The sequence below is a fragment of the Nicotiana sylvestris genome, chromosome 10, assembly GCF_000393655.2.
Source record: "Nicotiana sylvestris chromosome 10, ASM39365v2, whole genome shotgun sequence".
Lineage (NCBI taxonomy): Eukaryota > Viridiplantae > Streptophyta > Magnoliopsida > Solanales > Solanaceae > Nicotiana > Nicotiana sylvestris.
Genome location: NC_091066.1, coordinates 171,632,947 through 171,647,780, shown reverse-complemented (window position 1 = coordinate 171,647,780; position 14,834 = coordinate 171,632,947). Strand labels below are relative to the sequence as shown.

At 33.6% G+C, this 14,834-nt stretch overlaps 1 protein-coding gene and 1 pseudogene across 1 annotated transcript; both read right to left on the bottom strand.

The window, feature by feature from the left end:
* Window positions 1-1,381: 1,381 nt before the first annotated feature.
* Window positions 1,382-5,550, bottom strand: LOC104243939 (U-box domain-containing protein 11-like). Its single transcript, XM_070160626.1, has 4 exons — window positions 5,056-5,550; window positions 3,325-3,441; window positions 2,787-3,242; window positions 1,382-2,635 (listed from the first exon to the last, which is right to left on the bottom strand). The coding sequence occupies exons 1-4, from the start codon at window positions 5,347-5,349 to the stop codon at window positions 1,574-1,576; spliced, it is 1,929 nt and encodes a 642-aa protein (XP_070016727.1). The 5' UTR covers window positions 5,350-5,550; the 3' UTR covers window positions 1,382-1,573.
* Window positions 5,551-10,605: 5,055 nt separating this feature from the next.
* Window positions 10,606-12,516, bottom strand: LOC104243940 (transcription factor MYB3-like; annotated as a pseudogene).
* Between the last annotated feature and the right edge of the window lie 2,318 nt (window positions 12,517-14,834).

Here is a 14,834-nt window from a genome sequence, read left to right as displayed (position 1 = left end):
ACGTGTAATATTTCTTAAGATAATTATCGTACATCAAATGTGGATGATAGGCTTACATATATGACAGGTTTGCATCATAATCGTGGAAGCAAAGAAGGAGAAGAGAGGGAACTGTTGATGGCCAAGAGATTTCCCTTGTTGATTCCATAGTCATGACTGCCCAAACGCCTCCCCCCCCCCCCCTTCGCTTCTATCTGGGCTTAGTTCCCCATATATATATTAACAATTTTTCCTTTAATCCAATGGTCTTTGACCGTCGTACTTTCTTATGACTGTATCTTTCGCCACCTGCCCAAACATTACGGTTATTCTGCGATGTAAGCTTTTCAACAGTTTGACCCCGGCAATGGCCGAGGTATTCTTTTGCTATCACGCCCCGTGGGCTTGATTACGACTAGGTTGACCCCTTATCATTCCTTTTAAGAATAATCATCCTATGGTCAGATTTTGACCCATACAGTATGTACGATCTCTCGCTAGTACGTAGGATTAAGAAACGAGTACATTAATTATAACAAATGCTGGAGAAGCTAAAAAGATTCCACCCTAAATAAACATAAGGAAAAAAAAAAGTCAAAAATCAAAGCAAAAATAAATACACAACTCGTGGTGGCCAAAAGAGGTCGCCACTAATGTCGCATAGAAAATATTGGCTAAATCATTAGAAAATAGAGAGACGTTATTCAGGAGAAAGTTTCTCTAGAGTATTACTTTTCTCATTAGAAAATATCGGCTAATCCAACTTATTTTATTTTTTTACATATATAATTCTTTTGAAACTTTCCGCCAAGGTTTCGACCAATGTGAATTTGCTTCCGCTCCTGTTGCATTATTATTATTAATGTTTTATTATTAGCTTTTGTGGCGACCATAATCATCACAAAAGTAAACAAATACGCCAAAAAATAAATTTTAGTTATATATATCACTACTTTTGGTGGCAACTATTAGAGACCGCCACATATGAGATTAAAATGAACCAATGACCAGAATATGTAGGCATTAACTTTTCTTTTCTTCTCTATTCTCTTTGTAATTTTCTTTCCTTTAATAACATCACTTGTGGGATTATACTGGGTCGTTGTTGTGTTGTAATAACATCACTTTTGTTTGAAGAAACGTTCTCAGACAATTCCAAGTCTCACCTAGTCATAGTAGTCCTTCATATGTTTAAGGGAAAATAAAGATCTTTAGAACCAAAACTAATACTAGTTGTTGTACAAATCTTCAGCAGAAGTTGATGTAATACTAGTCGACTTGTTAATTCAAATGACCACAACACAAAAAAGGCAATGGAAAGGATACATAAAGTACATTTCTCCAAATATCAAAATGCCCCGTTCTTTACGCCCCGTTCGCGTCAAATGTAATGAACTGGTAGTTGAAAAAAAAAGGTCAAACCAGTCTATGGCACATTCAAACTCAGTAAATTAGATATATATAAAGCAATGAGAATGAGATTGTTCTCATGCTTGTTTTCTTAGATCACACTCTAAAAAGATATCGTGTAATTTTCGTGGTCAAATAAGAATTAAAGAAACAAATAATGAGAATCTAACTGCTACAACACCTGTTAGAGCTGCTGAGACTTTCTTAGGTACTCCAACAATGAAGTAGCCTTCCTCTTGGCTCTCTCGGTGCCACTCTTAGCAAGCTCCGAAAGAGGTATAACCGCACCAAGCCTACAAAGGCAAGCAAGATTCTCAGAATCTCTCTTGCACAACGAGAGTAAGATGGCAGCCGCATTCTCTTTATTACGAGGTAAACCTGTCCTTAGAAGATCTATCAATACTGGGATTGTGCTAGCTCTTGTTATGGCCGCCTTAGCTTCCTGGTGGTTGGCTAGGACTGAAAGAATGGTCAAAGCCTCATCAACCATTGAATCCGTCAGTATTTTTAGCAGGGCTGGTATAATCCCTGCCCGAACAGCCCGACCCTTGTTTCCTTGATATATGCATAAATTAAACAAAGCTGATGCAGCATCTTTCTTCCCTCTTATATTTCCGGTCAGAAGCAAATCAATGAGTGCTGGTATGGCCCCGGATCCACCTATTAATATTTTATTCTCATCGCCGAGTGACAAACTAAAAATGGTTGCTGCTGCATTTTCTCTTGCTTCCATGCTCCCCGCTCTGAGAACTTGAACGATAGAAGGAATAGCACCGGCAAGCATTATAATACCTTTGTTCTCATCAAATATAGAAAGGTTAAGAATAGCAGTGACAGCATTTTCTTGTATCTGCCTGTCTTCAGACGTCAATAATTTAACTAAGACTGGAATTGCTCCTGCTTCAGCAATCAAAATTCGGTTCTCCGTGCTTCTTTTAGAAAGTGAACGGATCTCGGCTACTGCAGCCCTGCAATCTTCGATGGACCTGCTTGAAAGCTTGCGTACAATTACCTCAATAGCCGCTACTTCCCGACTAACATAGCGAAATGATCCATCACCTTTCTTTATTTTCCCATTTGCAAATGTGGTTGACTGCTCTATATTGTTCTTTGCACACCAATCACTAATAAGATTTCGCAGTGCGTAATTTGGGGTGAGCGTGAGATTTTGGAGTTGTTGCTGAGTTTTTGGGCATGTTGTGTGCCCACCATCTATCCATTGTTGTATGTAGGATCTCTCATAAGTCTGTCGGGTTGAGAAACGAGTACATTAGAACAAATGTTGGAGAAGCTAAAAGAGTATTTCACCGAAAATTAACATAAGGAAAAGAAAAACTAAATGTTAAAATGAACTGAAACCAAAAAGAATTGCCTCTGATGTTATGGATACCATTTACCTGTCCTGTGGCAGCGACAATAACAGGATCCCTCATGAGCTCAAGGGATATTGGGCAAAGAAACTCGACAGGAATTACAGGACAGTCGAGCTTTTCACTCTCCGTGTGACTCTTAAACGGAGAGTCATCTTCTCTAGTCGAACCAGAAATCTCCGGAACACCAACCTCGGACATTTTGGATGAATTTCCTATTCTCTCTGACTCCTGAACTATTTGACTGCAAGCACTTCCATTTGGAACACTACCCTGAGGAACACGTCTAACTTTTGGCCTAACGTCATGATCAATATTGCCAATATTCTCTATATGTAAACTTGCTATTCCACTATTTCCTGAATGGAGTGGATCAATCTCCTTGTCCAGCGGTTGAGACAATGATCGAGATAATAAATTTGAATTTACAGGGCCACTATATCTTTCTGTGGCTCGTCTCAACTGTATTCTGACCAATTCAACCTATCAAAAATAAGAAATATCAGAGGGGAACCCCAAGGAGACGAGCACAAACATGAAAAGATAAAAGCCAAAGCTGACAAACCTGCTCTCGCACTTCTTCTGATATGTCAAAATGATCATATGGCAAGCTATCAAGGGCTTTCTCCAATTTCCATGTAACACATTGAAACTGAAAAAGTATTTTCTTCGCCGCTGAACCCTTGAGTCAAGAAATAGCACAGATTAAGAGAGGTACATGACACCAATTTGAATGAGCACCGTGACTATAGAGCTTTCACTATCACTCTGCTCATTGAAAAAATAAAGATCTCAATGAGGAAAAAAGTTTCTTTGTTCACAAATGTCATTGTGATTAACACTGGTAATCTGTTCTATTTCTGCATTATGGAGGAACAAACTGGAAATATAACCAATATCGGCATAGCCAATAGTGTGCACAGTAATGAATGAAGTTGGAATGGATCATGGTAGGCCAAGATTCAAATCCCAGCGAATGTAAAACAGCTAGGTGATTGGTGATTACTTCCTTCCTCCCAGTCTAAACCTCATAATTACCCAGTACCTTTATTGGTGGGCGGTGGCAGGTATCCGGTGAATTAGTCAAGGTGCGTGTATGGACTGGACACCACCATTATGGGCTATTGATGGACTAGAACAAATTTCAAGCATACTCATTTGTTAGCTATCGGTGAAAATGTACATGATTGGCCCGAAGTCTTGACTACCTGAACCAAATTGAATAGCTTCCTCATTTTCTACGAATAGATCATCTAATGTTAAAAGCTCTCATTTATACTGCTGAAGGATTACTCCTGGATTTTATTTAAGAATATCTCTAGTCAGTTCCTCCATCCAAATTATCATTTTTTGGCATTTGTATCCTAGAAATATTTTTTAAGAAAAATTTTGATTCTTAGCATCAACTTATGCATTTTCACACCAAAGAGAAATACTGAAAAAAACAGATCCGATAACAACAAGCACAACTTTTCATAGAAAAGTTAAACCTATTACTCAGCAGTCAGCACTAACCAGCCAAATGAGAACAAACAAACGCAAGAACTATACACATATGACATAATGGAAATAAAGATTGAAACTTTACTACACCATATGCAAAAGGAGCCAACCCCAGTTCTTTATAGGAAGCAACCTCTCCCCTCCCCTATGGGTTCACCCCTGAGTCTAACGCCTTAACGGCATTTTAAGCGCCTCTCACAACGGACTCGACACCAATGGGGCCGGATTGGTCATCTTCTAGCTTACTCTGCTAGAACTATGAACGCTGTGTCGGAAGCCGTGATCACATAGCCACTTCCGCCCACAGTGTTGCTACGACGGCAGGTCACCGGGAGTGAAGTAAACTCGGCTCCTGATGTAGCACTCATTCGGACCATTCGACGTTTGATTACACACATGACATAATGGGAATTAACATATACATAGAAAAGATTGAAACTTTACTCCACAAAATGCAAAATGAAGTTCCAATATACACAAATGTAACATAATGGAATCAACCTATAAATATAAAGACTTAAACTTTACTACACCAAATGCAAAGTGAAGTTCCAATATACACAAATATGACATAATGGAATCAACCTATAGACATAAAGACTTACACTTTACAACACCAAATGCAAAATGAAGTTCCAATATACACATATGACATAATGGAAATTAACATATAGGTATAAAGACTGAAACTTTACTACAAAAATGCAAAATGAAACTTCAATATATACATATGACATAATGGAAATTAACATACAGTTAAAAGGATTGAAACTTTACCAAACTAGACACTTACAGAAGGGATCTTGGTGTCAAATTCATTAGCAGCTAAAAGTAGGTTCTTTGCAGCCAAAAGAGCTAATGAGAGATCAGAAAAACAAGAATTAAAAGAACCCAAATGGGTATTTAAGTCTTTAATCTCCTCAAGTAAATGAGCCAAAAGTGCAACTCTTCTAGCTAAATCTGTACAATCTTTCTTGAATTTTCCACAAAATCCAGCAATTGAGATCTGTGACACTTCATGGATTAGCCGGAGTAGAGTGTCAACAGAGTGGTCTCCGGTACCGGCGGTGGCTTCTCCGCCAGCCATGGCGGTTGTTGGTTTGGGGGGTGGTTTGGGTGGGGTTTGGGGGTGGGGTTTGGGGGTGGGGGGTCACTGCAACCACAGTGCAGTTTGTAGCAAAATGGGGACTTATGAGGCTTGAGTTAAAAGAGTTGGGGGCTATTTTTAAATTATTTAAATATTGAAGAGGAGGAAAGAAATTATTTGGAGGGAGGAAAGTTGGAAACTATGGGGGTAATTTAATTTTGGTGTAGAATTGTTACTATATTTATTTGAGGATATTCCTATAGAAACATTGATTTTGTCAAATGGCATTTGAATATTTAGGAATTACCAGAGAGAACACCAGCTTCTATCTGCTGTCACTTTATACTAATTCTTGATCCTTTTGTTTAATAAATAGCACTTTGATAAGGTTATAAATAACGACACCGGCAAGCCATGTGCGACAGGTTCAACCCAAAAGACATTGAGGGAAATTCGATCTCAGTTCATTTGTATGGATGATCACCCTCCAAACCAACTGGACAACTCCGAAGGGTAGGTTATACTGTTATAGTATGCAATATTGACAAAAATTTATCTGCATCGAATTTTTATATTAAACTAATTAGTGCTAAATATGTATCTTTTTAAATTTCTTTTTTATTTAACCATGATAAAGTGATTTATATTCTTGTTAAAAAAAATTATTTCTAAAGTTAAATGGTGCACTTGGTTGAATAATGGGTTATTTACCTAGAGGAATATGGATCAATTTCCACTTAATTTTTTTTTTTTTACTTTTTTAGTGGTGCATCCATGTTCAAAAAATCCTACATCCGACTCTGGGTGCAAATAAGTATTTTGTGATTAATTATTATATTTAATTTCATGGAAGTACTAGTATCAATTGGAATTTTTTATAGTTAAAATTATTTCTTAAAAAGTTTGAAAATTTCAGAATGAAAGAATTTGACTCTTTCTATATTCTAAAAATATTATTATTTTCCTGGATGGAGGAAGTCAAAAAATCTTTTAGGATGTACAATACATAACCACAACAACGTAATTAAAAGTAATTTATTGTTTTGGATAATTGCAAAGACCGTCATTCAATAATAAATATTCACCGATTTCGTAAAATAGAAGGTTTGGCAAAAGGATTGACCAAAAAAAAAAATCTCCAAATTGTTTCCCACCTCATAGAGAATAAATAATTTTTATTTATTTAACCATTCCATATCGCAGTTTACGAGTTAAACTAATTTGAGTTCGTGACGGGTAGATCCACTAAAAAATAAAACAATTCTTTACAAAAAAAAGGTTTTCATTTTCAAAGGGTTTGACCCGAGATTTCTAGTTAAGGTAGAACAACTCCAATTATCGCACCACACCGTGATATAAATAATATTTTTCCGAGTAAAAATAAATGAATAACAATATCTAAATTCTACTCAACGCGTTCTTGAGTTGTAAAGCAAACTGACGAGATTCACGGAATCGGGTAAGGAAAAATGGAAAAAAAAAATATAATTGCAAGAGAGAAGGAAAAAAAAAAGGAAAAAGAATACAGTTGTGAGAAGAATATTTCATCTTTTTTTATAGTTAGCACATGAGAAGCTGTAAAGATATTTATTAAAATTTATCTTTGATATGTCTTTTCCAATTATTGGTTCAACTTTTTAATATTTTCGGATTAAAAAGTGAATTATGGGTCCTCTTAGTCCAAAGGGTCTCAGTCCCACTTTAGAGAGAAATTAATTAATTAAACTAAAAATGAAAGGACATAGACTAGGGTTTTATGTCTTGGGATTAATGTTTTGGAATTTTTGAAAAGAAATAAGTATGATGTAAAACGAAAATAAAGAATAAATTGTGACATAGTTTAATTCCATTTTTGTATCAATATGTTGATCAAGTTTTGAGAATTATTATTTGTTGTGTATTAAAAGATTTATTATTGAGCTGATATTCAGAATTTATGATTTAAAGTCACAAATCGGAAAGCGTAATATATACTCCATCCGTTCCAGTTTATGTGAACTTATTTCTTTTTTGGTCCGTTCCAAAAAGAATGAATCCTTTCTAAATTTGGAAACAATTTAGTATAAACTTACAACTCTACCCTTAATGAGAAGCTTTTATAACTACACAAATACTCTGGGCCTCTTTTTAACTTATTTAGGACCACAAATTCCAAAAATCATCATTTTTTCTTAAACTCCGTGCTCAGTCAAATAAATTCACATAAATTGGAACGGAGGAAGTATTATGAACCAAACAAAGTCTAGGACAATTCTAGCCGCAGAACCATATGTATTCTTGGGGTGTCAACCGATACGTCTTTGTCGGGCTATTATATTGTGTAGCTAGATAATATATCAAATATATATATATATTTATATATTTGATACTCCTGGACTTTTTCTTGAATTTACTTCTTTGTATTTAACCCTTCATAGTGTAAATTATCCTATAAAAAAGAAGCATAAGTATTGCACGTCTTTAGAGTTAAAAGGACCCAAAATGTCGACTAGATATGATGGAAAGGCAAACTAAAATTAAAGGAAACGATGAAGAAGATGACATATCTTATCTTGAAAACGAATTATGTAATTCTTTTTTTTAATGTTTTCTTACTAAGTACCACACTGTCTATCTGAATTTGGCATATAACTAGTTGATCTCATATCCAAATAATAGGAAATAGTCGCAATAAGTTGACAACCAATGTAAAAATAGTCACAAAGAAACACACATTACATTAAAATTCAAGTAAATCATTAAATGGGCAAGGAATTTCATCACATAAAGAAGTTAGTCTCACCAAATCAGGTATAACGTTTAGATACAAAAAGATTTCTGCATCTTATGGGATGAATGGGAATAAAGAAGTTAGCTAATCCAAAAGAGGCCCACTTTGATAAATGGTCACCACTTAGAATTACTGAGGACATGACCCTTGACAGAGAATTATGCAGGTCGAGCATTAAGGTTGTAGGTTAGGTGAAAAATTGTGAATATTTCTACAGCACAATAGAGTGAGACTAGCCAGTTAGGAGTTAGACTAAGAATGTCATTGCTCGTCTATTGATGCAGGGCTTCACCTGCTAGTTTTTACTATACCAGCCATCTATTTCGTATTTCGTATTCTGTATTTCATATCTCCTATATTGCTGTTATTTTATTATGCATTTTTATGGTACTAATATATCGTTTCCTGTTGCTTTTTTGAGCCGAGGGTCTCCTGGAAACAGCCTCTCTACCCTTCGGGGTAGGGGTAAGGTTTGCGTACATATTACCCTCCCCATACCCCACTTGTAAGATTATACTGGGTTGTTATTGTTGTTGTTGTTGTATAATTAAATTCGTGTTACAGAAAAGTGAATAAATTAATTAAATATTGGGATATTAGTGTGTTACGAGTATTTAGGTGCACATAATTTATTTATTTTCCTATAGCTAAGTAGGGATTGAGAGTACATAAGCCACCACAAAACTTAGAGCCCGTTTAGACATAAGTAAATTTTTCCTTTTTTCTAAAAAAATTTTCACTTTTTTTCGAAATCAACATTTGTTCATAAAATTTTCAATTTTCACTTGAAGATGTATTTTGGAATTTTTCGAAAATTTGAAAAACTCCAACAAGCCGTTTTTCAAAATTTTCACTCAGATCACTCAAAAAAACTTCAAAAGCAACCCAAAATTATATTCATGTTCAAACACAACTCTAATTTTCAAATACCATTTTCACCTTTTTTTTTGAAATTTTACATTTCTTATGTCTAAACGCCCACTTAAGGTTATATAGGTTAACTTTCATCAATAATCAGTGCGGAGCCAGAAATTTTGTAAAGAGATCAGTGTTTAAAATTTAATATATATTTACAATTTTGGCTTATATACATAATATAATTTCGATCAAGGGTGTTTAACCGGACACCCTTCTCTATGTGGCTACACCACTGTCAATATATATTTACATTTTTGGCTACTTTTTCTCATTCCCTCCCTAATGTAATAAAATAAATTTAAAAAACAAATATAGTACTATGTGTTAAGTGTCTCCATAGAAGTGCTCTCAGCAGGAAAATATATCATCTGGCCTCATATATTGAGAACTAATAATCCAATGCCCTCTTTTTAATTGGGCATCATTTTGTTTTATTTGTTGTCATGGGAAGAATTTATAATTTCAAGATTTTGCTTTTATTACGATGAAAGAAATTATTAATTTTTTCGCCAAAGTGCCTTCTACATTAAAAAGTGTTATTTTAATATCTTATACACATTGACAGTGTAATTTTTCTAAACGCTCAGATCAATTTAACATGTTACAACATATAAAATCTCATTTAACATGTTACAACATATAATTTTTCTTACTTTGATTTTTAATTAAAAAGCTAAATTATTTAATTTTAATATAAATATCGAGTACAAATAAATTATTTAGGAGCAACAACATGCTCATACAGCCCACGAGGGGATGACAATTTGGCAAAATCACAAGTTTGAAGTGTAATACTTCTGTACATACTACCTAGGACTAGCCTATCTTTTTAGGGGTCGGTTGATTGTTTGTATGTTGTATTAATCCTAAGATTACCAATTTTACTGATTATCACGTGATAATTTATCCTGAAATTACTATTTTACCCTTTGACAAGTATAAGTTATTCATGTACTATATTTAATCTTGGAATAACGTATCCCAAAATTAAATAACCAAACAAGAGATAAAGCAGTACTATATTTTCATTCCAGAATTATTTTTGTTTATCCATCGTACCAAAATGACCCTTACACCATGTATAACCCAAGAATTAAGTTGCTCTAGTTGAGATATCCATCCTTCAGTCTATTGTACTCAGGGTTAGGTGCAGTACAACATATATTTACCCTAAGTTTGCACCTAATATTACGAAATAGTAATTAATGCAGACAGACATAGTATTATTTTGGATATGCATTTCATGTACTAAAAACTTATTAAAAAATTCCTCTCAACAGGAAATAAAATTAACCTTTGGCCTCACATGTTAGGAAAACTTATCCAATCCCCTCTTAAATTTTATATCTAGAAAAGAGCAATAAGTGGGACATTTTATTTTCAATTCAAGTAACAAAACTGCAAGATAAGGAAACCATTAATTAGAAGTGAATCTCATCATAACTAAAACATAGACTTATAACAGCTTTTTTTTTTTAATTTTCTTATAACGGCGATGTCCGAGCCAACTATGACGCATATTATTAGTCAAGAACGTCATCGATATCTATGGATGTATTGAAGGAAGTGAATTAAGATCAGGCAATGAACCAATTGGTTGTTGATCATTTGCACAAGAACTTCCAGCATCAAAGAGTAGTGATCATTCAGTTTTGCTATTTTCTGGCCAAAACTCAAGTCTTTTCCTATGAAGATAATGAGATATAAGATGATTATTTGGATCAATTCCCATTTTTATAAGTTTTCTTCTCAAATGGAATTCCAATAATTCTTCACTTCATTATCAGTTCTCCCCGGTAATCTTCCAGCTATTAGTGACCACCTAAAAATTAAATAGCAAAAATAAAAATTTGTAACAACATCGGTCAGCACTAGCTACTTGTAACTTTCTTGAATTGGATATTTCACCCAACTAACTAATAAAACAAAATTTATTAATTACTCCCTGCGACTTAAATTATTTGTCGTGTTTCTCTTTTACATACCCTTTAAGAAAACCTTAATTAGGAGGGTTTTTCGGCTATTTTACCATTATTTATGTCTTAAGATAATCTCTCTTTACTGAATATTTACTCTATTTATGTACAATTTTTATCTTCAAGAACAATTACTACTAATGGTAAGATGAAAAAAAAATAATTAATTATGTCTCGAACTTCTAAAATAAAAAATAATTTGAGACATCTACTTTTAGAAATTACGACTAATAATCTGAGACGGAGGGAGTAATCAAACTATATTTTTGGCCACTTGGAGGAAAAAAAAATATTGAACAACCATCATTCAATGACACTGAGTACTCCAATCCCTGTATTTCAATGTACGTAACAGTCTTTCAATTTTAATTTGTTCTTAAAAAAGAATTATATTTAAAAGCAATTTAACTTTAAACTTTCATTTTATCCTTTTATTATGACTTTATAGCCACAAAATGTCATGATACGACCTGTTTAAAACCAGAATTATTAAAGTTGTTCTTTCTTTGTTAAACCTCATGCATGATTAAACATATTTACATAAAATGAAATGAAGGAATATAATTATTAGGAATCCTTTAAAAAATTCCTGTCTTAATAAGAAAAGTAGTTCACATTTGACATTTGTTCAAAGCGAACAAGTCCATTTGACCATATGTAATGATTTTTCTCTTTTAATTAACTCAAAATGTTCCATAAGAAAAAAATAGTGGAAAACCTGTTGCCAAGAAGGGCATGAAGCTTGATAATGAGATCATCTTCATCCTCACAAAAGTTTCCTCTTTTAAGGTTTGGGCTAAGATAATTCATCCATCTTAGTCTGCAACTTTTACCACATCTAATCAGGCCTAATCATACACAAACACACACAAATTAAAAAGCCAAAAAAGAAAAAATACCTTTTAGAGCAAAAAAACAGCCCAGTGCATTAAGCTCCTGCTACGCCGACAGGGGTCGGGGGAAGGACTGGACCACAAGAGTCTATTGTGCGCAGCCTTACCTTGCATTTCTGCAAGAGGCAGTTTCTATGGCTCGAACCATGGGCGAAGCTACACTATGATAAGGGTGGTCAATTGACCATCCTTCGTCGAAAAATTACACTGCGTATATAGGTAAAATATTAGGTTTTAGAGGTATATAACATATATTGAACACCCTTTGACGAGATTTTTTTTACTTCTTTCAAGTTTGAACACCATAGGAAAAATTCCTGGCTTCGCCACTGTCGAACCCGTGACCTCATAGTACACCAACTTTTCCCTTTAGAGTATTGAGGATATATACACTTTAATAATTCTTTTCATATGTAAGCGTAGTTCGAACAGAAAGCAACGGGTTCAGTTGAATCTATAAAATGACTCTGTACTTACCAGCAGCTTTAGGTAAGTTACGCCAGCAACCTTCTCCATGTTGAGTAATATAATCAATGAGTTTGTGGTCTTCTTGTTTAGACCAAGTTCCTCTATGCATTTCCTTTTTGTTATCGCAGCAAGTTTTTCTCATGATTTTAGGTATTTGATATTCTAGTAGTTTAATTTAATGTCTATCTTTTTTATGGAGAAAATACTAGAGAAAGGACGTTGTACTTTGGGAAGTGGATATTGTAGCAATGAACCTTATGTAACAATGCTTTTATAATAAGTATTGAATGAAGATAGAAAGTTTTGACTTTGGAAGTTTGGACTGGTGGTTTGGTCTTTGCATGCATGCAACGCGTGATGATTCCCAACTTTCCCTCTTCCTATTTTAATTAATTTGTGAATAATAGTTTCTACGGTGAATGGGAGTTTTGGAACAACGATAAAATTATCAGATCACGGATTCGAGCTTTGGAATCAATCACTAATGATTGCATCATCAGAATACACTGCCTACATCACATCCTCTAAGGATTCAAAGCCCTTCCCGACTCGGACCATGCGTGAACATGGAATACTTCGTACACCGAACTGCATATGACTTGGTTGAAAATTTTTGTCATGTTTTAACCTGTTCAAATTTAATCTATATCCCCCGTTTGACACACCTAATTCTCATACATACAGCTTGGTTGAAATTTTTCAATTTTTCCATTTATTTTCTTTTTGGTAAAAAGACGTAGCACAAAATACCATTTTGTATAATTTGAATTATGATTTTCCGCTACAATTTAAATACCTTATCAATTTCATACTCAAATCATAACAACATAAGATCCTGCTTAGTAAAGCTCGAATATGAGCTTGCTAACCAATTAAAAACTCAATCTACAACTAACTTCGATTAAATTACTATTTCATTGGCATTATAACTTAATTAAGTGTTGTAATTAGGTTAATTTTTGGTACTGATTGTCAGTATGATATTTTAGGATAAAAGTACCTCAAGTTTATTTTGATCAATCATTCTGGAATGAGAGAGGACAAAAGAAGATATACATGATTTGCCATAGTCGTTTGTTTGTTTTAATGTTGAACAAAATAAGTTAAAAGCCTTTTCACATGAAGTAGCCCCTTACTCCTCAGAATGAAAGGTCCATATTTTTCCTATTTTCTAATTATATATATCTACATGTACTCCCTCCGTTTAAAATATATGTCTCGAGTAAGGGGCAGATCTAAGATTTTTAAAATATGAATATATCATTAATAAAAAGGAAAAAAATTAAATGGGAATCGATCATTGATCTATTGGATAAATAATTCAGCACTCAATCAAGTGCACCATTCAGTTTTTTGGAGCATGAGTATCAGCAAGTTATATTAGATCAATTATAGGAAATAAGGGTGTACAAAGGAAACCGACAAACCGCACCAACCCGACAATCCGAGTCAAACCGAGAAAAAATCCTACTATAGTTTGGTTTGATTTGGTTTGGTTTTGGGAAAAAAACCCGACCATAATTGGTTTGGTTTGGTTTTAACTAAAGAAAGTCAAACCGAAACCAAACCAACCCGACATTATATATAGAGAAATTTTAGATATATTTAATATATAAATATACTTATTATGATGTTGTTTGTAAATATTTCTTAAAAAAATTCATAATTTTATCTTTTAAGGTATTATTTCAAGGTTGGACTTAGAACTTTTGAATGTTCCAATAAGTTTTATAGTCATTAATATTAGTAAACTAAATAATGCTAACAAAAGCCCAAACCAAAATTAAATCAATACTAATGCTAACAAAAGACATTCAATTCAATATTACGAACGTAAAATGTATTGAATATCTATTTTTTTTTGTTTTGCAATAATTTAAATAAAAATGCATAACCAATTTTTATTTTTCTTTAGCATTTAGTCATGTAATTAATACTCCCTTATTAGTCTACTTATTTTAGCATGACTTAGTATTTTTAGATTATGTTTATTTTTATTATGACTTTTTAATTAGCAATATTGATATTACATGTCTTTATTGTTGAATATTTTAGGATAAGCCATGACACATCTCATATTTTATATTATTTTCTTGGAAAATACTTTATATAGTAGTATCTTACTAGGATTAAAGAAATATTTTGAGCACAAGTTATATGTTTTGTTCTACGAAGATTTTACCAGAAAAAAAACCCGAAAAATCCCGAAAAACCGAGAAAAATCGAGATTGAAAAACCCGAGTTTTATTAGTTTGGTTTGATATTTAGATTTAATAACCCAACACAATTGGTTTGGTTTGGTAATTGTAAAATCCGAACCAACCCGACCTATGTACATCCCTAATAGGAAATATATACATAAAATACTTAATTTGGTGGAATGATCATGGGTTCACGTGTACGGTTAATAAAGCGATAAATCCACCTCTAGTCTTGAGCTATGAAAATAGCCACTAATAC